Here is a 26,039-nt window from a genome sequence, read left to right as displayed (position 1 = left end):
TTTAATTGTGACTTAATAAAAGACCCAAAATAAATATACATTATTCGTTTAATTGTAACTTAATAAAAAACAAACATAAAGTTACAATATTAGTTTAATCGTGAAATAATAAAAGATCCAAGATAAAGTTATATTACTGGTTTAATTTTATCTTAATAAAAACCCAAGATAAGGTTACATTACAGGTTTAATTGTAACATAATAAAAAACCCAACATAAAATTACACTACAGGTTTAATTGAAACTAAATAAAATACCTAACATAAACTTATATTACTGGTTTAATTGTAACTTAATAAAAGAATCAAGATAAAATTACATTTCTGGTTTATTTGTAACTTAATAAAGAAAGAAGATGAAGTTACATTACTGGTGTAAACGCAACTTAATAAAAGACACAAGATAAAGTTATATTACTGTTTAATGGTACCGTATTAAAAGAACCAAGATAAAGTTACATTATTCGTTTAATTGTAATTTAATTAAAGCCTCAACATAAAATTACATAACTGGTTTAATTTACCTTAATAAAAGCATCAATGTAAGGTTACATGACTGGTTTAATTGTAACTAAATAAGAGACCCAAGATAAAGATACATTAGTGATTTAACTGCAACTTAATAAAACAATAAACATAAAGTGACATTAGTTGTATCGTTGTAACTTAACAAAAGACCCAAGACAAACTTACATTGCTGGTTTAGTATAACTTAATAAAAGACCAAAGATAAAGTTACATTAATTGTTTAAATGTAACTCAATAAAAAAAAAAACCAAGATAGAACTACATTATCTTTTTAATTGTAACTTAATAAAAGACCCAAAATTAAGTTACATTACTGGTTTAACTGCAACTTAATAAAAGAACCAAGATAAAGTTTCATTACTGGTTTCATTGCAACATAATTAAAAACCAAAGATAAAGTTACATTATTGGTTTAATTGTACTTTCATAAAAGAACAAATATAAAATTATGTAACTGTTTTAATTGTAGCCCTATAAAAATCAAGATCACGTTACATTACTGGATCAATTTTATCTTAATAAAAGACTCAAGACAAAGTTATATTACTGGTTTAATTGTAACTTAAAAACCAACATAATGTTACATTACTGCTTTAATTGTACCGTAATAAAAGAACTTATATAAAGTTACCTTACTTGATTAATTGTAACTTAATAAAAGACCCGAGGTAAAGTTACATTACTGGCTTATTTGTAACTTAATATAAGACACAAGATAAAGTTACATTCTATATTAATTGTAACTTAATAAAAGACCTAACATAAAGTTACATTAATAGTTTAATTCTACCTTAATAAAAGACCCAGTTAAAGATTCATTACTTGTTTAATTATAACTTAATAAAAGACCCAAGATAAAGTTATATAACTTGTTTAATTATACCTTAGTAAAAGAACCTAAAAAAATAGCATTACTATCTTAATTGTAACTTAATAAAAGTACCTAGATCAAGTAACATAAATGGTTTTATTGTCACTTAATAAATGCCCAAGATAAAGTAACATTACTTGTTTAATTGTACCTTAAGAAAATAACCAAGATAATGTATTACTGGTTTAATTGTAACATAATAAAACGAAAATAATGTTACATTACTCGTTCAATTCTAACCTTATAAAAGAACAAGATAAAATTACCTTACTATTTGAACTGTAACTTAATAAAGTACCGAATATAAAGTTAATTTCCGATTTAATTGTAACTTACTTAAAAGACCTAAGTAAAAGTTACATTCTGGCGTAATTGTAATTTAATAAGACAACCAAGATAAAGTTACATTACTCGTTTAATTGTTATTTAATAAAAAACACTAGATAAAGTCACATAACTAGTTTTATGGCAAAATTATAATAGAACCAAGATAAAGTTGAAGTATAGGTTTTAATCTAACTTAACAAAACACCCAAGATAAAGTTACATTACTAGTTTAATTGTACCTTAATAAATGACTGAAGGTAAAGTACATTTGTGGTTTAATTACAAATTAATGAGATATCCTAGATAAAGTTACATTACTAGTTTAATTACATCATAATAAATGAATCCGGATAAACATAATTACTGGCTCAATAATAACGTAATAAAAAAACCCAAGATATACTCACAAAAATGGTTTAATTATAACTTAATAAAAAACCAATATAAAGATACATTACTAGTTTAGTTGTAACTTAATAAAACATCCAAGATATTGTTACATTACGGGTTTAATTGTGACTTAATGAAACACCCAAGATAAAGTTTCTTTACAGATTTAATTGTGACTTAATGAAACACCCAAGGTAAAGATACATTACTGGTTTCATTATACCTAAATAATAGAACCAAGATAAAGTTATATTACTATTTTAATTTTTACTTACTAAAATAATCGAGATATTGTTACATTACTGGTTTAATTGAAACTTAGTAAAACCAAAATAAAGTTACATTACTCGTTTAATTAAAACTAAATAATAGAACAAGATAAAATTACATTACTTTTTAAATTGTAACTTAATAAAAGACCCAAGATAAAGTTTCAATACCGGTTTAAAATAACTTAATAAAATACTTTAGATAAAGTAACATTAATGGTTTAATTGTAACTTAATAAAGGACCAGACATAAAGTTACATAACTGGTTGAATGCTAACTTATAAAAGACTCAAGATAACGTTATATTACTGGTTTAATTGTAACTTAATAAAAGATTCTTGATAAAGTTACAATACTTGTTTAATTATATCTTAATGAGAGACCGAAGAGAACGTTACATTATTGGTTTTATTAGAACTTAATATAAGACCCAAGATAAAGTTACAGAACTGGTTTAACTGTCCCTTAATAATAGACCGAAGATAAAGTTCATTAGTAATTTAATTGTAAATTAATAAAAAACCCAATATAAAGTTACATTATTAATTTAATTGTAATTTAATGAAAATTGAAATATAAATTCATATTACTAGTTTAGTTGAAACGTAATAAAAGAACCAAGAGAAAATTACATTACTGGTTTAATTATAGCTTAATAAAAGACCAACATAAAGTTACATTACTAGTTTAGTTGTAAGTTAATAACAGATCTAAGATAAAGTTATATTACTAGTTCATTTGTAATTTAATAAAAGACTCAAGGGAAAGTTACTTTACTAGACTAATGTAACTTAATAAAAGATCCAAGATAAAGTGACATTAATACTTGAAATAAAATACCCATGATGAAATTATATTACTAGTTTATTTTTGACGTTATAAAAACCCAGTATAAAGTTCCTGGTTTAATAAAACCAATATAAAGTTTCATTACTGGTTTGACTCTTACTTAATAAAACAACATTACATTATTGGATCATTGTAACGTAATAGAAGACTCAAGATAACGTTATATTACTATTATATTATATTAATTATTATATTATATTAATTATTATATTATATTAATTATTATATTATATTATAAAATATTATATTACTATTATATTAATAAAATATTCTTGATAAAGTTACAATACTTGTTTAATTATATCTTAATGAGAGACCGAAGAGAACGTTACATTATTGGTTTTATTGGAACTTAATATAAGACCCAAGATAAAGTTACAGCACTGGTTTAATTGTCCCTTAATAAAAGACCGAAGATAAAGTTCATTAGTGGTTTAATTGTAAATTAATAAAAAACCCAATATAAAGTTACATTATTAATTTAATTGTATCTTAGTATAAGAACCTGACAAAGTTACATTACTTGTTTAATTGTAATTTAATAAAAGTCTCAACATAAGTCAATTTGTGGTTTAATTTTAATTTGATAAAAGAACCCAAGATAAAACTACGCTACTTGTTTAATTGCTCCGTAATAAAAGACCCAAGATAAGGTTCATTAATGGTTAAATTATAACTTAATAAAATACCTAAAATAGTGTTTCATACTGGTGTAATTGTAACTTAATAAAAGAACCAAGATCAAGTTAGATTACTAGTATAGATCTAACATAATAAAATACCCAAGATAATGTTCATTAGTGGTTTAATTGTAAATTAATAAAAGACTCAACATAAAGTTACATTACTTGTTTAGTTGTAACTTAATAAAAGATCCATAATAAAGTTACATAACTGGTTTAATTATAAATTAATAAAATACCCAATATGAAGTTATATCACTAGTTTAATTGTAACTTAATAAAAGATAGACGAAAAAAGTTATATTACTAGTTTTGTTGTAACTTAATAAAATAAGCAAGATAAAGTTACACTACTAGTTTAATTGTAACTTAATAAAAGACTGAAGATAAAGTTACATTAGTTGTTTAATTGTAATTTAATTAAATCCCGCAGATTTAGTTAATTTGTGGTTGAATTATAAATTAATGAAAAACCCAAGAAAAAGTTACATTAATAGTGTCATTTTACCTCAATAAAGCAAACAAGATAAAATTACACTACTAGTTTAATTATTCCTTAATAAAAGAACCTATACAAAGTTACATTAGTTGTTTAATTATAACTTAATAAATGCCAACATTACTGGTTTCATTGCAACGTAATAAAAAAGCAAAGATAAAGATAATTATTGGTTAAATTGCACCTTCATAAAAAAGTTATGTAACTGTTTTAATTTTATCTAATAAATGAACCAAGATAAAATTACATTACTTGTTTAATTGTACTTTAATAAATGACCCTAGACAAAATTTCATTACTGTATTAATTTTACCTTAATAAATGACCCAAGATAAAGCTATGGCATTGATGTTATTGTGCCTTGATAGAAGACCAAAGATAAAGTTATATTAATAGTTTAGTTGTAACTAAATAAAATAACCAAGATAAAGTTAAATTACCGGTATAATTGTATCTTAATAAAATACCCAAGATAAATTTATATTACTTATTTAATTCCTCCTTAATAAAAAAGCCAAGATAAAGTAACATTAGTGGTTTAATTGTAACTTTATTAAAGAACCTAGATAAAGATACATTAGTGGTACATTTGTACCTTACTTAAAGACCCAAGATAAAGTTATGAAACTGGTTTTATTGTAATTTAATAAAATAATCTAGATAAATATACATTATTCGTTTAATTGTACCTTAATATTAGACCCAAGATAAAGTTGCACTACTGGTTTTACTTGTAGTTTAATAAAACACCCACGACAAAGTTAAAGTACTTTTCACTTGTACTTTAGTAAAAAACCTAGATAAAGATACATCACTAGAATAATTGTAACCCAATAAAAGACACAAGATAAAGTTTCATTACTTGTGCAATTTTACTTTAGTAAAAGAACTTAGATAAAGTTACATTACTGGATTAATTGTAACTTAATAAAAAAAACCAAGATAAAGTTACATTACTGATTTGATTGTAAAATTAATAATAAACCAAGATAAAGTTACAAATCTAGTTTAATTGTAACTTAATAAATGACCCTAGATAAAGTTACATTACCGGTTTAATTGTACCTTAATAAAAGAACAAAGATAATGTTAAATAACTGGTTTAATATTAACCTTATAAAATTAACATAAAGTTACATTACTGTCGTAATTGTAACTTAAGAAAATGCTTTAGACAAAGTTATATACTGGTGTTATTGTAACTTAATAAAAGTCCCAAAATAAATTTACATTACAGGTTGAATTGTAATTTAATAAAAACACCAAGAAAAATTACATTACTGGTTTAAGTTAACTGAATAAAAGACCCAAGATGATGTTACATTACTGGTATAATTTTTCCTTCATAAATGACCTAAGATAAAGTTACATTATTGGTTTAATTGTAACTTAATTAAATATTCAACATAAAGTTACGTTACTAGTTTAATTTCAATTGTTTAAAAGACCCAAGATAAAGTTATATTACTGGTTTAATTGCAACTTCATGAAAGTCCCAAACTTAGGTTACTTTAGTAGTTTAACTGTAACTTAATAAAATACCAAGATAAAGTTACATTTCTAGTTTATTTGTAACTTAATAAAATGCCCAAGGGAAAGCTACATGAGTGGTTTAATTTTAATTTTAATGTTTATAAGTATATAAAGACAGTAATGAAGTACCCTCGAGCCCAGTCGGTCAGTTTAAGGACTTATAACGCCAAAAATCGGGTTTCCATACCCGTCATAGACAAGAGCAAATGTCTTATTGTGTAGCTTGGCACACAATAATATATTCAAAGGATAATAGTTGTAGGCTTCAGTGATGTTCAAAGAGTAATAGTTGTAGGCTTCAGTGATATTCAAAGGGTAATACTTGTAGGCTTCAGTGCTATTTTCTTTCAAAACTATGATTTACTCTCTACTGTTATTTTGTTCTTACAACAAACGAAAATTCTTCGTTTTAAAGTCGTTCGGATGCTTTCAAGAAATAAGTGTTGTTTTGAGTTCTGCATTCGGTTTCTTAGAAACGTTTGGTTTGAGAATACCCATTTCGATAGCTTTGTACCCGAGTTCGTTATTTCAAATAGTAAGGTCATTCATGTGCTAACACTAGCTTATGTAGGATATTTCCCAAAGCTCGTAGCTTTGACTGTGAATTTCTGGCGTATTTTATGAATTTTTATATAACAACAACTATAGTTTCCACAGAAATATTTAATCGATTGATACCATGACCTTCCAGTAACATCTAATATACCGTATTTAATGCTTTGATTGATTAAGACACAAGAACATGTAATACTTAACAGAAGATTTGTTTAGAATTAAGCACAAAGTTACGCAATTGACTATCTGATCACTACGGTTATCGAAACCTGGTTTTAGTGGTGTGAGTCCATAAACACACCGTTGTGCTACTGGGAAATTTAACACAAAGATTCAGGTGGAAAAATAAAGGGTAGCCCACTGGACGTTCTATGAAAACTATCCCCTACAACCACCACGAAGACAGGGATTTACTGAAGATATATGCTAATCAGTAATTAGTATGTAGTAATAAAAATATAAGTAATAAAAATAAATTAATCTATGGACATCGACATGAATAATTTATGTTAAGGATAATCTGGTTGTTGAATAGAGAATTAATTACACCCTACTTAAGAAACCCTGATAATTTAAACCCTTATATTTTCCGACGTCAGTACTCGTTAAACAAGTTATTTAACAACAAAACGCACATATTGACACTTTCAAAATGAAGTTATCACAAATTGTATTGTATTAACAAAGTTGATATTTTTGTTGCAGCTTTAATTGCACTGTCTTATATGACCGTAGCTTAAAATACATTGGAGGAACAAACTGCAATGATTGGTAAGTAATTACTATCTAGACATTCGGTTTATGTTTTTAACTTAGAAACCTTAAATGAAAACACGTAACATGTCGTTTATATATGACATTACTTGTTAGAGTGATTCACCTCTTCAAGGTGGTTGATAAAGTAATATAAAGCGTGGTGTTTCAAAGTCTACTTATTAAGAACGCTAGCGTAGGAACTGATGAAGGGAGTTAACATTGATATGTTACAAGCAAAATTCGACATTAATCTGTCGGTTCTACAGAATGCTTAATCGTGATTGGTAAAAGCTTATTATTTGTGGAAGGCTTAACGTCTTAATAGCCTTGGGTACATTTTCTCGGGTTCCATTGATCATTCTCCCCATCTGCTCGCGGCACGAGACTTCTAACTAACATGCACGAGCGAACACATGTTTCTGACACCGCCGTCTTGTCTGGCGACTGCAGGAAATTGCGTCTTTTATTAGCAATAGAGAAACAATACGATGTGGGGTGTAGTTTGGGTACGGTTTGCAAAGTAGAGAAGCATGCATTTTTAAGCATCTTCGCGAGCTTGATTGGATATGTTGTAAACGCCAATTTACATAAGTCCACGGAAGCCAATAAAAGAATATTAAACATTTTAAGCACGAAAATCTCATCCAATGAAATCAGTTAAGACAAACTGTCTTATTTATTGGCGTACTTAGAAAGAAACAAGTAATATTTAGTAGATAGCCTTAGAGATGCACACCTGGGTCGACGGTATCACGTCTAGTTTGTTTTTTTAATTATGTGAGATTGTTGAAATTTACAGAATACTTGAAAACAAACTAATTAAGAAATAAAAAAGACAAAACTAAAGTTTGGGACTTGCAGATGAATACTAGTACTGAAAGAGAGGTGTCTTATGGAGAGTGACTCAAGTTATAATAGCAACGTAAGGTATCTTATAGAGAGTGACTCAAGTTGTAGTAGGAACGTAAAGTATCTTATAGAGAGTGACTCAAGTTGTAGTAGGAACGTAAGGTCTCTTATAGCGATGACTCAAGTTGTAGTAGGAACGTGAGGTCTCTTATAGAGAGTGACCCAAGTTGTAGTAGGAACGTAAGGTCTCTTATAGAGAGTGACCCAAGTTGTAGTAGGAACGTGAGGTCTCTTACAGAGAGTGACTCAAGTTGTAGTAGCAACGTAAGGTCTCTTATAGAGAGTGACCCAAGTTGTAGTAGGAACGTGAGGTCTCTTACAGAGAGTGACTCAAGTTGTAGTAGTAACCTGAGGTCACTTATTGTGATGACTCAACTTCTGGTAAAAGCGTAAGGCCTGTTATAGTGAGAAACTGTATGGTACAGATTTAAAACGTTTCTTAAACAGTGAATTAAGTTACACATAACTGGAGACTTCTTAGTGATTTCAGTTCGGGTACCAAATGGAAGGCTTCTTAAACAGTGACTCGAGTTCTGACAATGCACGGAGGCCTATTGGACAATGATTTGACTCCTAGTACGAAATGCATGACCGGTAAATAACGAAAGGTCTCTTTGTAAGTAACTCGAGTTCTAATAAGCAAATGATAACGAAATGAGATGGAACCTTTAAATAAACCTTGTTTAAAAGTCTTGGTGAACTCGCTAGAGCAGAAAGAAAACAAACTCAACTAGAGTAGAACGTGATTTTAATCACGTTTGTAAGATAAGTCGAACATAAAAAACCTTATATAGAACGCAGAACTAGAAAAAAGAACTTTTCAGATATTCTGGGAAATATTTTATACTTCGTTTGTAGTAAAACAGTCAAGTTTCACAAACAACGTTTCGTGAGAAATTCGCTAAAATAGTTTTTTGTAAGAAACTGGCTGAGGCCGAAAATGGTGGTAAACAAACCATGAAACGTAACACAACGAATCATTCCTAAGTTAATTCAAAATATTTGTAGAAATGTAAGACAATGATTCATGAAAATAAATCTCTAAAAATCGACACTGACAGTTTTCTGAACGATAACCTAATGAAAATATGATCATGGGATAAATCGGCACATTATAATACCCCCGTGGGTGATAGAGCAAGGAGAATCTAGGACATGTTTAGGTCCCGCGACCCGTGTATTGCAAGTAAGATACTCTAATGGTTACTAAATAAATTTAAGAAGAAATGAGGGTCATATTATAACCAGAAAAATCCCTACAAGAAATAAAAAGAAAATTTGATTTTAGAAAGTGGACACTATCCTTTGCATGTATGTATGAAATATTAATTTTAAATTAAGCTTTAGAATAACATGTTTGTTATAGATATAGATATATCCTAAACTAAGACAACAACGTCAGTCGTGTTTGTTATCGATTCAAATTTTCAGTGAGTTAATCAGTAACTTCGTTATATTACTTATGGTTAATGATTGGGTGGTTGGCGTGACAGGCTGCGCATCAAAAGGTCCAAGGTTCGAGTTTGATATATACCATTGAACACGCTTTGCGCTTTTAGCTGTGAACAAGTTATGCATATAGACAGTCAATCCACCTAAAGTTGTGTGTGCAGTGGTGAAAGCTGTTAACTAACAACTCAATCACAGGAGGGTGAAGATGTGTAGCTGTCTTCCTTCTAGTCTTACACTACTAAATTACAGACGGCTAACTAAGCCTAAACTTTGTGGTCTATAACTGTTCACGTTGAATATACTAAGACTTATCAACAAGATAACCTGAAACCAAAATCTACCACGTGTCAACATTAATCAACAATGAAACCAAAAGTGTCTATTCCCCAGCTGGGGCATTTCATGATCTGATAGTTGGGGTTCTCGACTCAAATACGTCACACTTTCAGCAGCGTGATCGTTATAACGTGATGTTGAAAACAAATCATCTACCACTTTACAGTGTTTCTTCGAAGATGTGCCAGTGTCTGTCGAATCTGCGTCGTTATTTTATGACAAAGATTACGTCTTTTCTATTTGTTTGTTACAAATCTGTTATACTCAGAACGACAAAATTAATTACCCTCAATCGATTGCAAATTATTCTGAAATCCGCCATTACTATTACAACATTTTGTTTTCCGCTTAATCGAGTAGAAACTCTTTAAAAGTCAAATAAGAGAAAGAACACGATCAATGGTACACGCGTCTCTTAACTTCATGACATAATCCCGTATTTTAACTTCACTCTCTCATGACATAATCCCGTATTTTAACTTCACTCTCTCATGACATAATCCCGTATCTTTCTAGTCCTGTGAAGAGAATTCAGTTTTATTCTATCGCCTGCTTTATATGGTCAGACAACGGATTTATTTATTTTTTACGTTAATATAATACAAAGGCTTTTCTGACCAAATGGATATCTGTTTCGTCCGTTCGATTGTTGGCTTTCACGTGCACACGAAGCATCAATCTGTGCACTTAGGCTTATGATTATTGCAGTTAAACATAATGTTGTGTCGAATTTAACTAAACCGTAAAACCAGGAGATACAAACAAATCTCAGCGTTTAAGTTTGCTTGGAATATTTACGCAAAGCTACACGAGAGTTATCTGAGCCAGTTGTCCCTAATTTAACAGTGATTAGTCATCATCACATACCGCCAACTCCTGGGTAACTCTTTTACCAACGAATAGTGGGATTGACCGTCACTTATAACGTCCCCACGGCTGAAAGGGTGAGCATGTTTCGTGTGACAGGGATTCGAGCCCCCGACCCTCACATTAAGAGTCGAGTATATTAACCACCTGGCCATGCTGGGCCCAAAAGTTTAAGGGAAGGCAACATTTTCGTTCGCCGTAGCAACAGATCCTGTGTATCACAGTCCAAACAGGTCATAGTTCACAAGAATCAACGTCTTCATCTTATTTCTACTCATTTCTATAATTCAGACTCACTTGTGAATTTAAGTATCAATTTCCTGACGCGTTTCAACTAATTTACACTAATACAAAAAATGTTTGGTCAAGGTATCAATTGAGAAAAGAAAGACTTCCTTATCACGAGCTGCTTTCTGTACAGCTATCTCAGCGCCCTCTTATCGTAAAGGAACGAATCCATTTTGGTTATAAGATAAGTTAATTGCGGGTATTGATTTTAGCCTTCTCTAATGGTGTCATTTTTCTTCGTAACTAGAGACTAAAGGTGCTGTAAAACAAACTCTTTAATTTAACAACTGACTGATATTTGAGGGAAAAAAAATTCCTTTTTGTTAAAAAAACCCAAACAGCGGAGAACTTAGTTAAATAGAAAACAATAACATTATATTAATACAAGAGTAACACACAGACTGAGTTCTTACCTAAACATTATTAACATAAAAGTAACACAGCTACTCAGACTGTGAGTGCTTACCTAAACATTATTAACACTAGAGTAACACACAGACTGTGAGTGCTTACCTAAACATTATTAACACTAGAGTAACACACAGACTGTGAGTGCTTACCTAAACATTATTAACACAAGAGTAACACACAGACAGTAAGTGCTCACCTAAACATTATTAACACAAAAGTAACACAGCTACTCACACTGTGAGTGCTTACCTAAACATTATTAACACAAGAGTACCACAGCATGTGAGTGCTTACCTGAACATTATTAACACAAGAGTAACACTCAGACTGTGAGTGCTTATCTAAACATTAACACAAGAGTAAGACAGCTACTCAGACTGTGAGTGCTTATCTAAACATTATTAACACAAGAGTCACACACAGACTGTGAGTGCTTACCTAAACATTATTAACACAAGAGTAACACAGCTACTCAGACTGTGAGTGCTTACCTAAACATTATTAACACAAGAGTAACACACAGACAGTAAGTGCTCACCTAAACATTATTAACACAAGAGCAACACAGCTACTCAGACTGTGAGTGCTTATCTAAACATTATTAACACAAGAGTCACACTCAGACTGTGAGTGCTTACCTAAACATTATTAACACAAGAGCAACACAGCTACTCAGACTGTGAGTGCTTATCTAAACATTATTAACACAAGAGTAACACACAGACAGTAAGTGCTCACCTAAACATTATTAACACAAGAGCAACACAGCTACTCAGACTGTGAGTGCTTATCTAAACATTATTAACACAAGAGTCACACTCAGACTGTGAGTGCTTACCTAAACATTATTAACACAAGAGTAACACTCAGACTGTGAGTGCTTACCTAAACTATTAACACAAGAGTAACACACAGACTGTGAATGCTTACCTAAACATTATTAACACAAGAGTAACACACAGACTGTGAGTGCTTACCTAAACATTATTAACACAAGAGTAACACTCAGACTGTGAGTGGTTACCTAAACATTATTAACACAAGAGCAACACAGCTACTCAGACTGTGAGTGCTTATCTAAACATTATTAACACAAGAGTCACACTCAGACTGTGAGTGCTTACCTAAACATTATCAACACAAGAGTAACACACAGACAGTAAGTGCTCACCTAAACATTATTAACACAAAAGTAACACAGCTACTCAGACTGTGAGTGCTTATCTAAACATTATTAACACAAGAGTCACACTCAGACTGTGAGTGCTTACCTAAACATTATTAACACAAGAGCAACACAGCTACTCAGACTGTGAGTGCTTATCTAAACATTATTAACACAAGAGTCACACTCAGACTGTGAGTGCTTACCTAAACATTATTAACACAAGAGTAACACTCAGACTGTGAGTGCTTACCTAAAATATTAACACAAGAGTAACACACAGACTGTGAATGCTTACCTAAACATTATTAACACAAGAGTAACACACAGACTGTGAGTGCTTACCTAAACATTATTAACACAAGAGTAACACTCAGACTGTGAGTGCTTACCTAAACATTATTAACACAAGAGTAGCACAGCTACTCAGACTGTGAGTGCTTACCTAAACATTATTAACACAAGAGTAACACAGCTACTCAGACTGTGAGTGCTTACCTAAACATTAGTAACACAAGAGTAGCACAGCTACTCAGACTGTGAGTGCTTACCTGAACTATTAACACAAGAGTAACACTCAGACTGTGAGTGCTTACCTAAACTATTAACACAAGAGTAACACTCAGACTGTGAGTGCTTACCTAAACATTGCGAGCACATGACATCTTTGATGTAAAGAACAGATAACATGTTCGTAAGTTTTATAAATCATGAAAATCATGTCTTTACAAAAACCCATATATTGTGACCAAACTCTGGGGCGCGCAACCCCAGAAGGTTGCGAACGGTCAGTAACAAGATGTGCTACAAACATTATAGAAGCATATAAACTAAATCTAAAGTAGAGATATAAATATAAAGACGACTGTATAAATATTGCTACCATAAAGTAATATAGTAAGGGTAACTAGCAAAGGAATATGACATGTACAACATATGCACAAATAAACGCATATGTAATATATATGAGATGTTAATTAGACCACAAGTAATAATTACATATCAGATGATAACAAGTTTTATATATGAAAAGTTAATAATAATTAATCTGTTGTTAACATACTAGTATTGATTTACCTATTGTATCGTGCCAGTTGTTAGATTAGATCTATTGTAATCTAATGTAACACCTGCTACAGTCAAATGTTAGTGTTAATCCATCATAATATTTATTGTAGAATCAAATGTTAATATATAGTGTACTTATTATAGAGTCATGTCATAGTGTTAATCTATAGTAACACCTACTGTGTTGTCAGTGCTAGTGTTAGTTTACATTAACACCAACTATGTTGTCAGTGCTAGAGTTAATCTATATTAACACCTACTATGTTGTCAGTGCTAGAGTTAATATACAGTAATTCCTACTGTCTTGACACTGGTAGTGTTAATCTACACTAACATCTCCTGTGTTGTCAGTGCTAGTGTTAATCTATAGTAACACCTTCTGTGTTGTCAGTGGCTAGTGTTAATCTATAGTAACACCTACTATGTTGTCAGGGCTAGAGTTAATCTGCACTAAATCCTACTGTCTTGATACTGGTAGTGTTAATCAACACTAACATCTCCTGTGTTGTCAGTGCTAGTGTTAATCTATAGTAACACCTACTGTGTTGTCAGTGTTAGTACCACATACTGTTGTGTTTATATACAACCAAGTTACCATGTAATTTAATGGAAGCTTGAACTTCTCCTAGAGAATTCTTGGCATGACAAGTATAAGAACCGAAGTCGTCGTGTTCAACCTGTCGTATCCTTAGCCTCATCTCCACCTTATAGAGGTTTATCTCAACTGGCATCACATCGTATTTAGAATCTGAGATGATAATATTGTTTTCGTTTCTCGTCCAGTAGGTCACAGAGGAAGGATAGGACTCCAGGTGACACTCCAGTGTCACACTGGTCCCCACAGCTGCTCCCACCACTTCATCCTTTGTCCAAATCATGGGAGAAACTTAGCAAAGAGAGAGAAAAAATATATATATTTCAAGTCAAACTTATCTAAAGTAATTTAAATTAATAATTGACCTCCTGACCTTCTGAAATAGAACTTTAAATAAAACGAAGTAATTATCGTTAAATTTTTGACGAACAAGATGTTGCTTGAATTTAGCAGGTCATTACTTCGAAGTAACTGACAGCTTAATGAGTACTTCCATCTTAGACATTGTAGCCTATGTATGTAATTCTTAAATCATTTTATATTTAACTCAGTGTAAACCTTTCACGAAACATATAAATGTATGAGGTTTAACAGTCAGTCAGTTTGGTTGTTTGTACACGTTAAGTGTACACATTTTTTTGTTACCGAATTAACAATCTGTATTATGGGAAGTAACATCTGGTTGTCAACCAGGGTGTTACAGTATCAATTCTGGTAACGTTTGACCCATCTGATTCTAGTCGACACGAGACAGTGTATACAACAAAATCATTTCTTATGTAAGACATGTCGTACTACGTGACTACACAGTAGACCTTCCAGTAATTTTTTTTAGTATCATACCTGTTATTATAGAAGTATATCCATGGAACATCGATTGATAATTAGCTAAGGAAAGTTGAAAGGTTATGTTACGGTCTCGTGAACTCTACGTTCTTTATCGCAGAAATCTGTTCGTTGATACTTTAATCGAAAGGTTTAATCTTTCATGCAGCTCTGATCCGTTAAAATATTCACTCAAAGAAAAGTCCAAACTTTTATCCGGTTTAGGGTTCTGTTCAGCGGGACTCTTTTTCCATTACTGTATTTAGTACCAAGCGATTAAATACTAAATGTAATTGATGTGAGGTGTGTTTCATAAGAAACTCAGTACATTTCTTGTTTGCCTGTCATTAGTAACCTGTTTATTTTTATGTGATGTAAAGTAAATCAGACGACAGAGTTTGGATAAATCAAGATCTCTGACCAATCTTGAGGAGAATTTGCTTCAAAAATGATTAGTGAACTCACAAATTGAGGTGGTGGCTTACTTTACGTTTATAAACAATGATTAGTGAACTCACAAATTGAGGTGGTGGCTTACTTTACGTTTATAAACAATGATTAGTGAACTCACAAATTGAGATGGTGGCTTACTTTACGTTTATAAACAATGATTAGTGAACTCACAAATTGAGGTGGTGGCTTACTTTACGTTTATAAACAATGATTAGTGAACTCACAAATTGAGGTGGTGGTTTACTTTACGTTTATAAACAATGATTAGTGAACTCACAAATTGAGGTGGTGGCTTACTTTATGTTTATAAACAATGATTAGTGAACTCACAAATTGAGATGGTGGCTTACTTTACGTTTATAAACAATGATTAGTGAACTCACAAATTGAGGTGGTGGCTTACTTTACGTTTATAAACAATGATTAGTGAACTCACAAATTGAGGTGGTGGCTTACTTTACGTTTATAAACAATGATTAGTGAACTCGCAAATTGAGGTGGTGGCTTACTTTATGTTTATAAACAATTAACAGTGAGATGATAAGTGTTTTAATCTATATAAATATAACAGTTCTGTCTCTTGTGTGTCTACGTAACTACTTATCTATATAAATATAACAGTTCTGTCTCTTGTGTGTCTACGTAACTACTTATCTATATAAATATAACAGTTCTGCCTCTTGTGTGTCTACGTAACTACTTATCTATATAAATATAACAGTACTGCCTCTTGTGTGTCCACGTAACTATTTATCTATATAAATATAACAGTACTGTTTCTGTGTGTCCGTGTAACTACTTATCTATATAAATATAACAGTTCTGCCTCTTGTGTGTCTACGTAACTACTTATCTATATAAATATAACAGTTCTGTCTCTTGTGTGTCCACGTAACTACTTATCTATATAAATATAACAGTAGTGTCTCATGTATGTCCGTGTAACTACTTATCTATATAAATGGAGCTTCACAAAAACTGGTAAGAAGGTTTAATGAATGTCTGGAGACACACATACATATTTTCAGTTTTGCATTTTGTACTTTGCGATTTCTATGTTTTTTGTGGTTTATTTTTGCACTTGCATATAAGGGAAAAAAAAACAAAAAAACTTTATGTATACTAAGATAACTTTTCATTAACCATGAATTTATACATAAGTTATGTCCAGATTAAAGGTACTTCAGGTGGTATACAACATTTGTAATATAGAGCAACCTATATGGTTTAATAACATATTCTACTGTTCCAGGTTTGCTGATCCACGAAGAAAATTAGCGCCCTCTACGTAATGAACAATGAATGCTAGTCAAGACGAGACGGAAGTCAATGGTATCTAACTTACAAGCACGATTAATATTCAATCGATAACACTATGAAATCGATAGCCTTTGTTATAAAACAGCAGAGTTGTTAGTTGTATAACTATTCGTTATGTATTGATTCAAATTTACGTTTTTGTTTTATCTATCAGTAAGTACCTGAAATATATAAATATAAACGTGTTAATATCGAACAAGAAAGGTATTTTATCAAGTACAGGATCACAACAAGAAACTAAAACTGTAAACGATTAGTTTTCTGAAATGTCCAAAGGGTGTAATAAAGATTACGATTCTGTATTACGCGGACTGGTAAATAAAAGTGCATACACGATTTAGGATACAAATTAAGTTGGGTTAAAAACCTTAGGGAGGCATTAGATAGAAACAGTCGCTCACAACGTTAACTTCAAAATACAAACATGGAGATCTCGGGACATCAATTGTAAAGACGTTAGAAATCTAGTTATCAGAGTTATGAACTTGTAGAGAAGTCATTTCATTTGACAGTCAAAGACGATTATATGTTTCTAAACACTTATAATCACATTGTTGGTTTAAAAAGGTTTCAGTTTGTCTCTGTATAACAAACGCACTAAAGATTCATAATAATCACTAACATCATATATATATATAAATACCTTATATATTTTTATAATAAATTATAAGTAAACACTCGATTATCGAAACTGCTTTGGGAAGAGCATAGAGTTGAATAGTTACTCAAGGTCATCCTTGTATTATAACTAATTAAATTATTTAGGGTGGTTTATGTTTACTATGAAAATATTTCGTCTTTTATTAAATCTCATAAAGGTTTGAAGCCTAACACTGTAAACACTTAGGATGGTTTAATATTACTTTAAGATATTGTCTTGAATCCTAACACTGTAAACACTTAGGATGGTTTAATACTACTTTAAGGTACTGTCTTGAAGCCTAACACTGTAAACACTTAGGATGGTTTAATACTACTTTAAGGTACTGTCTTGAAGCCTAACACTGTAAACACTTAGGATGGTTTAATACTACTTTAAGGTATTGTCTTGAATCCTAACACTGTAAACACTTAGGATGGTTTAATACTACTTTAAGGTACTGTCTTGAAGCCTAACACTGTAAACACTTAGGATGGTTTAATACTACTTTAAGATATTGTCTTGAAGCCTAAAACTGTAAACAGTTAGGATGGTTTAATACTACTTTAAGATATTGTCTTGAAGCCTAACACTGTAAACACTTAGGATGGTTTAATACTACTTTAAGGTATTGTCTTGAAGCCTAACACTGTAAACACTTAGGATGGTTTAATACTACTTTAAGGTATTGTCTTGAAGCCTAACACTGTAAACACTTAGGATGGTTTAATACTACTTTAAGGTATTGTCTTGAAGCCTAACACTGTAAACACTTAGGATGGTTTAATACTACTTTAAGATATTGTCTTGAAGCCTAACACTGTAAACACTTAGGATGGTTTAATACTACTTTAAGATAGTTGTAACTTACATTTCACACTAAGAACTATACGTTTACTGACAGAAGGTTGTACTTGGTTAGAAGCAATACACAGGTAGGCCCCCATGTGGGTTCTCTTGACGTTGTTTATTGTTAATGAATTTCCAACAACTTTGGTAACTGGAAAAGGAGAGAATTATTAGCTTGGTTATATAGCACTCTGATTACATAGAAATAGTTAGTGGCTTGTTGATATAGCACAATGACTACATGGTAATAGTTAATAGGTTGTTTATATAACACACTGAATACATGGTAATAGTTAGTAGCTTGTTTATATAGCACAATGACTATATGGAAATAGTTAATAGCTTGTTTATATAGCACAATGACTACATGGTAATAGTTAATAGGTTGTTTATATAACACACTGAATACATGGTAATAGTTAGTAGCTTGTTTATATAGCACAATGACTATATGGAAATAGTTAATAGCTTGTTTATATAGCACAATTACTATATGGAAATAGTTAATAGGTTGTTTATATAACACACTGAATACATGGCAATAGTTAGTAGCATGTTTATATAGCACAATGACTATATGGAAACAGTTAATAGGTTGTTTATATAACACACTGAATACATGGTAAGAGTTAGTAGCTTGTTTATACAGCACAATGACTACATATATATAGTTAATAGCTGTTTATATAGCACACTGACTACATGGTAATAGTTAGTAGCTTGCTATATAACACACGCACTACATGGAAGTAGTTAATAGCTTGTTTATATAACACACTGACTACATGGTAATAGATATTAGTTGCTATATGATTCCCTGACTATATGGATATAGTTAGTAGTTTGTTTATATAACACACTGACTTTATGAAAATAGTCAACAGCTTGTTTATATAACACACTGACTACATGGTAATAGATATTAGCTTGCTATATGACTCCCTGACTACAGGGAAGTAGTTAATAGCTTGTTTATATGACACACAGACTACATGGTAATAGTTAGTAGTTTGTGTAAACCTTTCATGTATGCTACAAGAGTTTTACCGCTAATTTTGATTTCATCACCTCATATTTCAAGCTGAATCCGTTTTGGTCTGTTGTTGTTGTTGTTTTTTTTTACACCTAAAGTGTTTTTAATTAGATATCGCCGTCTTTCCTTCATACACACCAACAAACCACGACAAGTAAGAAAGTGTCACACGATATTAATCAGCCTTAGCTTTAGGATCGCAACCTTATTATTAGGGATATAACGTTACTTTACACAGCCAACCAGATTCTATAAAATATATGGTGATAGTTTGCCTCTCTTAATTAGTGTTAATAGCTTTTTGGTTTGTAACGCCATGGAATTTAAACTAACAGTTTCCTGTCAGCACCCTTATACAATCGGTAAAGCAATATCAAGAATCATTATTCATGCTAATTGCTTAAGCTAATATTATGTAATGCTAACTGCTCTTTAATTAGGATAATTTCATAAAATGTTGTAAAGTTGACAATGAATAATTAGTACTAACCGTCCACTCGTTAAATTACTTTAAAACTTTATCCAGAAAATGCTAATATAATTTGGTTGTCCTAAACAATGCTTGAGTTTCTTCACGCCCTTTCTCCTTATAGTTTTGCTGTTCTAACTCAGCTGTCTTTTATCCGAAAAAAGAAAAGCTAAAACGGTTCACCTATACATTTAGTGAAGTGATCACATGGGTTTTTGCGTGGACATGCGCAATGTTTTTGTTAAATTTGATCAGTTTTTCGTTGAATGACTTTGCACTTGTGGCTTATATTGACACGACCTGATACTCCTAATTGAAGGTTGTAAAGAAATATCATTTAACAAAATTTGAAAAAAGAAAATCCTTAAATTTAAGCACGTGTTTCTGTTAAATAAGTACAAAAAGTGGAAGAAAACTAATGAAAAATTATATCTCAGGTGTTTCACAACAGATTACCTTATTTGGTGAAGTAGGAGTCCAATAGAAAACATTTTTTGAAAATACGTCATTGTTTGGATTACCACAATCCGAACTATAGAATGTGGTAACAAATCGCTAATCTGCCAATCCTGTTAATGACAATATCTTCTTGGCCACACAACATACTACCATGTGCCCTCATACAGGTAAACTTCACTTTAACTATTTTAAGCATCTCAGTTGTCTTGATTCAAAAGTTCACACAAGCGGGCGAATTGGAAATTCGTTTTGTGCTTGTTTCCATTGGCTCTTTTGGTGTTTCAAATTTGGAATGTTATGTCAGCACGTGCCAAGAAGTTGACCGATGTTACGTAAACATATTTGCGGTAAATGAGGTGACGTCATAATCAATGTACAGTGACTCAATTGTCTCTTTATATTGTCTTTTAAATTACCAAAACAACAGCTTCGACCAGTCAAATCTGTTATACGTTAGTAGACCAGAACAAATTCGAGAATCAGACTATCAGACAAGAACAATCATTGAGCCCTATTTTATCAACCAATAGGAACGTTTCGGCATGAATACAAACAAAACACGTGTTGAAATTGATCAATTGAAAGAGTCCGGAACGACGTGGTCATTAAGATGTCAGAAGTTATTGATTTATGAAACAAATACGTCGTAAATAGTTTACACGAGTTATTAGTGACGAAACTTTATGAAGTCGTCCTTATTGTTCACTAATTGTATATTGTTAAAATATACGGTCGTGTTGAATGAGTTGTTGCTAATAGTTGTATAACTGAATGAACTGTTGAGATTAGTTTATTCGTAATGTATTTTTGGACTAACTGCTGGTATATTTGACATATCGTGTGTTATTTAATACATTGTTGGGATTAGTTTTCTCGTGATGTATTTTTGGACTAACTGCTGGTATATTTGACATATCGTGTGTTATTTAATACATTGTTGAGATTAGTTTACTCGTGATGTACTGTTGGATGTATTTGACACGTCGTGTATTGTTTAAAATATATTATTGAGATCATTCAAAATGTGTTACTGGATTAACATTTAGGATTAATTGGTCACTTGTAATGTGTTATTGATGGGATTATTTGTTTCATGATTTGTCTTTGTTGTGAAAATAATTCAGTATAAGTGATTTATGAGGTAGTGTTAAGATTTTAATGTTAATTTAGTTTCGCATTTTAATATCATTTCCTGTCTATTTTTTCTTTACCTTGATTTGGTGTCGTATATGATGTTAGAAAGAAGTAACTATAATTCCTTGTTATCTGTAATTTATTAACATTTCTCTCTTACTTCTACAGAGTCTGTATTATAGTGGCTTTGGAAGTCGCTTTTAAACTTCTAAACCAGTACATTCCAGAAAGGGACGGCCCGGCAAGGTCAGGTGGGTTAAGGCGTTAGACTTGTAATCTGAGGGACGCGGGTTTGAATCCCAGTCGAACCAAACGTACTTACCCTTTCAGCCGTGGGGCGATATAATGTGACAGTCAATCTCAATATTCGTTAGTAAAAGAGTAGTCCATGAATTGTCGAGGGGTGGTGATGACTAGCTGCCTTCCTTCTAGTCTTACACTGCTAAGTTAGGGAAGCTAGCGCAGATAGCCCTTCAGTAGCTTTGCGCAAAATTCCAAAATAAACAATTCTAAAAAGGGAAGGTATACATCTTTTAAAGTTAAAATGAATTATATTTCATATTTCCTAGATATCATTAGATCATTCAGTACAAAAGGTTTTTAATAACTAAAAACAGACATCAATCATAACTTAACTCCGTCCCATTGACTGCTGCGTCAACCAAATGACTCATTGTAGCTTTCTTAGTTAAGCATCCGATTATGAAAAGTGAAATTGGGGATTCGAGTCCTTTCAACACCTGTTTTTAACTTCTTTAGAAAACTACGTTTATAACAGTTAATGAAGGAAACAAAGTGTTTTTATGTATCTTCTAGCAAAGTTATACCACATTATATTATTAATGTTTCGTCAACGATATGTGTTAATTATTTAATACATATAAGACATTTTTATTTTTCTATTTATAATTGATTTATATAAAAAGAAGAAATCATAAGAAAGGACTGCATTAAAAACAGGAAATCCAAACCTCTAACTAAATTATATAATTTGTTATTTTAACTCAAAACAAAACGAAAGATAAACAAACTAAACATAAACACAGTATCAACTGAAAAGATTCCATGGTTCAACCTAAAATGTGGGATTATAAAATGTATCCTACGTTTCGGAGGTGGCTGCGGAAGTACGACTCACCTAAAAGTGGGGATACACCGTCTATCAGTCTTAACCTCCATTCGCCAGTCTCACATAAGAAATAAAGAATACTAACAGATATAGAATTAGAAATAGAAATTAGGAGATGTGGGTATATCACCCTTCACTGCCTGCAGACAGTTGCGAGAAGGTGACTGCTCTCCCATATAAATACTTAATTCAAATAAAGAACAAAGGTACTACCATTTGGAAGTAAGTAAGATATAACCTTACCTCTCGATGTAAGGATTCCAGCCCCCAGTATTGGAAAATGGCACCAATTTACAGCACAGAAAAAGAACTATACCAGCAATATATTTATCGTGAAAGTTGTTAGTGTCACTGTCTAACACTAAACTAAATCTCCTACACTAACGAAAATTCATGGGCATTACTGGGGTTACAGCCGATAACAACGACGCTACCTAACTCATGAAATGATGCCTTCTAATCATTTTAAATATAAAATAAGAACATTATACATATTATATTTAATTGTTGGAGTTATCATTGATGAAGGTGCCTTATTTACCAAAATTAGAGATTTGAGTCCTGTCATTAATAATAGTAATAGTACTTTTTACAAACCAAACATATAAATCATGTTTCTTACAAACCTTTCTTACGTCCTAAAATAATCTCCTTGTTGTCTTCTCTCCTCCAGGTGATATTAGGAGTTGGAATCCCAGACGCTCGACAATGTAAAGTAACATGACTTCCTTCTTTAACTTCTTTATCAGAACTAGTTTTCTCTTCATTAATTTTCGGTGGAACTAGAAATGATACAAATCTATGTTTAAAAAAACTTATAGAAGAACTAGTGGAACTGTAAACATGTAGAACATTAACAATATAACAGTAGTAATAGAGAACATTAACAGCATTACAGTGGTAATATAGAACATTAACAGCATTACAGTAGTAAAACAGAACACTAATAGTATTGCAGTGGTAATATGAAACATTAACAGTATTACGGTAGTAATATAGAACATTAATATTATTGCAGTAGTAATATAGAGCATTAATAGTATTATAGTAGTAATGTAGAAAATTATAACAGAACACTAATGGTATTGCAGTAGTAATATGAAACATTAACAGTATTACAGTAGTAATATGAAACATTAAAACAGAACACTAATAATATTACAGTAGTAATATAGAACATTAACAGCATTACAGTAGTAAAACAGAACACTAATAGTATTGCAGTGGTAATATGAAACATTAACAGTATTACGGTAGTAATATAGAACATTAATATTATTGCAGTAGTAATATAGAGCATTAATAGTATTATAGTAGTAATGTAGAAAATTATAACAGAACACTAATGGTGTTGCAGTAGTAATATGAAACATTAACAGTATTACAGTAGTAATATGAAACATTAACAGTATTACAGTAGTAATATGAAACATTAATATTATTGCAGTAGTAATATAGAGGATTAATAGTATTATAGTAGTAATGTAGAAAATTATAACAGAACACTAATGGTATTGCAGTAGTAATATGAAACATTAACAGTATTACAGCAGTAATATGAAACATTAACAGTATTACAGTAGTAATATGAAACATTAACAGTATCACAGTAGTAATATGAAACATTAACAGTATTACAGTAGTAATATAGAACATTAACAGTATTACAGTGGTAATACAGAACATTAACAGTATTACAGTAGTAATTTAGAACATTAACAGTATTACAGTAGTAATATGAAACATTAACAGTATAACAGTAGTAATATAGAACATTAACAGTATTACAGTAGTAATATAGAACATTAACAGTATTACAGTAGTAATTTAGAACATTAACAGTATTACAGTAGTAATATGAAACATTAACAGTATTACAGTAGTAATATACAACATTAACAGTATTACACTAGTAATAAAAAAAATTAACTAGGAACTTACTGGACACTACATTTACACAATAATGCATCACAGTAAAATAAAAACTATCAGATTCATGTTAGGTTTGTTTTAGAACATGATTTGATCTAATGAACCTACTGTACATTACAACTACAGAGTTGTTTATCCCAGTAATAAAAAGACTCCCAGATTCACGTTAATTTTACTCAAGAACACAGACTGACTTAATGAACAAACTGGACACTACATGTATCACAGAAATATATAGATTCATAGTCATATTAATGTTCGTTTTACACTAGTTCTGGCTCTGATGAATTTAATAGACAATACAAGTTCACCTGCTGAACTTCTCTTGTTGTAAGTGTAATATGTGTACTAACACCTACATAATACAGTTTATTACTGATTCACCTGCTGGACTTCTTCTTAATGTTGTGCTAATGTTTATTAACACCTGCATTATATAGTTTGTTATTAACCCAATATCGTGGACTTTCCTTTCTGTTAATGTCAAAAACACGTTTTGTAACAGAAAATAATACATCCACTACAGTGAACTTGTCTTGTTGTTAGTGTAATATGTGTAGTAACACGTACATAATTCAGCTTGTAACTGATTCACCTACTACAGTTAACTTGTCTCGATGTTAGAGCTAATATAATATGTGTAGTAACACCTACATAATAAAGCTTGTAATTGATTCACCTACTACGGTGAACTTGTCTTGTTGTTAGAGCTAATCTAATATGTTTAGTAACACCCACATAATACAGCTTGCAATTGATTCACCTACTACAGTGAACTCCTCTTGTTGTTAGTGTAATAGGGGTAGTAACACCTACATAATACAGCTTGTTATTGACTCACCTACAACTCTCACGTATCCACTCTGACTAATCATGGGGTTTGTATTAATTTGACACATATACTGGCCCTGATCTTCTTGTCTTACATCAGTGATGTGTAGGACCCACGTGCTGTGTCCGTTGTGATTAATATGAAAACGTGGATTTCTAGTAATCACAGTATCATGTAGAGTCAGAAGCATGTGTCTGTCGATGTGTATCCACGACACCTAGTGGCAGAGAAGAACAAGTAAATAGTAACAATATATATAGTAATATATAACAAGTACATAGTAACAATATATATAGTAATATATAACAAGTACATAGTAACAATATATAGAGTAATATATAACAAGTACATAGTAACAATTTATATAATAATATATAACAAGTAATTAGTAACAATATATATAATAATATATAACAAGTAAATAGTAACAATATATACAATAATATATAAAAAGTAAATAGTAACAAAATATAAAATAATATATAACAAGTAAATAGCAACAATATATATAGTAATATATAACAAGTAAATAGTAACAAAATATATAGTAATATATAACAAGTACATAGTAACAATATATACAGTAATATATAACAAGTAAATAGTAACTATA

At 31.0% G+C, this 26,039-nt stretch overlaps 1 protein-coding gene across 1 annotated transcript in view; it reads right to left on the bottom strand.

The window, feature by feature from the left end:
• Nucleotides 1-25,639, bottom strand: part of LOC143241698 (lachesin-like) — a 44,671-nt gene extending 19,032 nt beyond the window's left edge. Inside the window, exons 1-4 of the mRNA XM_076484928.1 lie at nt 25,436-25,639; nt 23,289-23,444; nt 18,461-18,589; nt 14,352-14,642 (exon numbers count right to left, since the gene is read on the bottom strand). Coding sequence (XP_076341043.1) covers nt 14,352-14,642; nt 18,461-18,589; nt 23,289-23,444; nt 25,436-25,616 — 757 coding nt within the window. The 5' untranslated portion in view covers nt 25,617-25,639. The remainder of the gene's footprint in view (nt 1-14,351; nt 14,643-18,460; nt 18,590-23,288; nt 23,445-25,435) is intronic.
• Between the last annotated feature and the right edge of the window lie 400 nt (nt 25,640-26,039).

Source organism: Tachypleus tridentatus, unplaced genomic scaffold, assembly GCF_004210375.1.
Source record: "Tachypleus tridentatus isolate NWPU-2018 unplaced genomic scaffold, ASM421037v1 Hic_cluster_1, whole genome shotgun sequence".
NCBI classification, from domain to species: Eukaryota; Metazoa; Arthropoda; class Merostomata; order Xiphosura; family Limulidae; genus Tachypleus; species Tachypleus tridentatus.
This window is presented reverse-complemented; position numbering and strand designations above follow the sequence as displayed.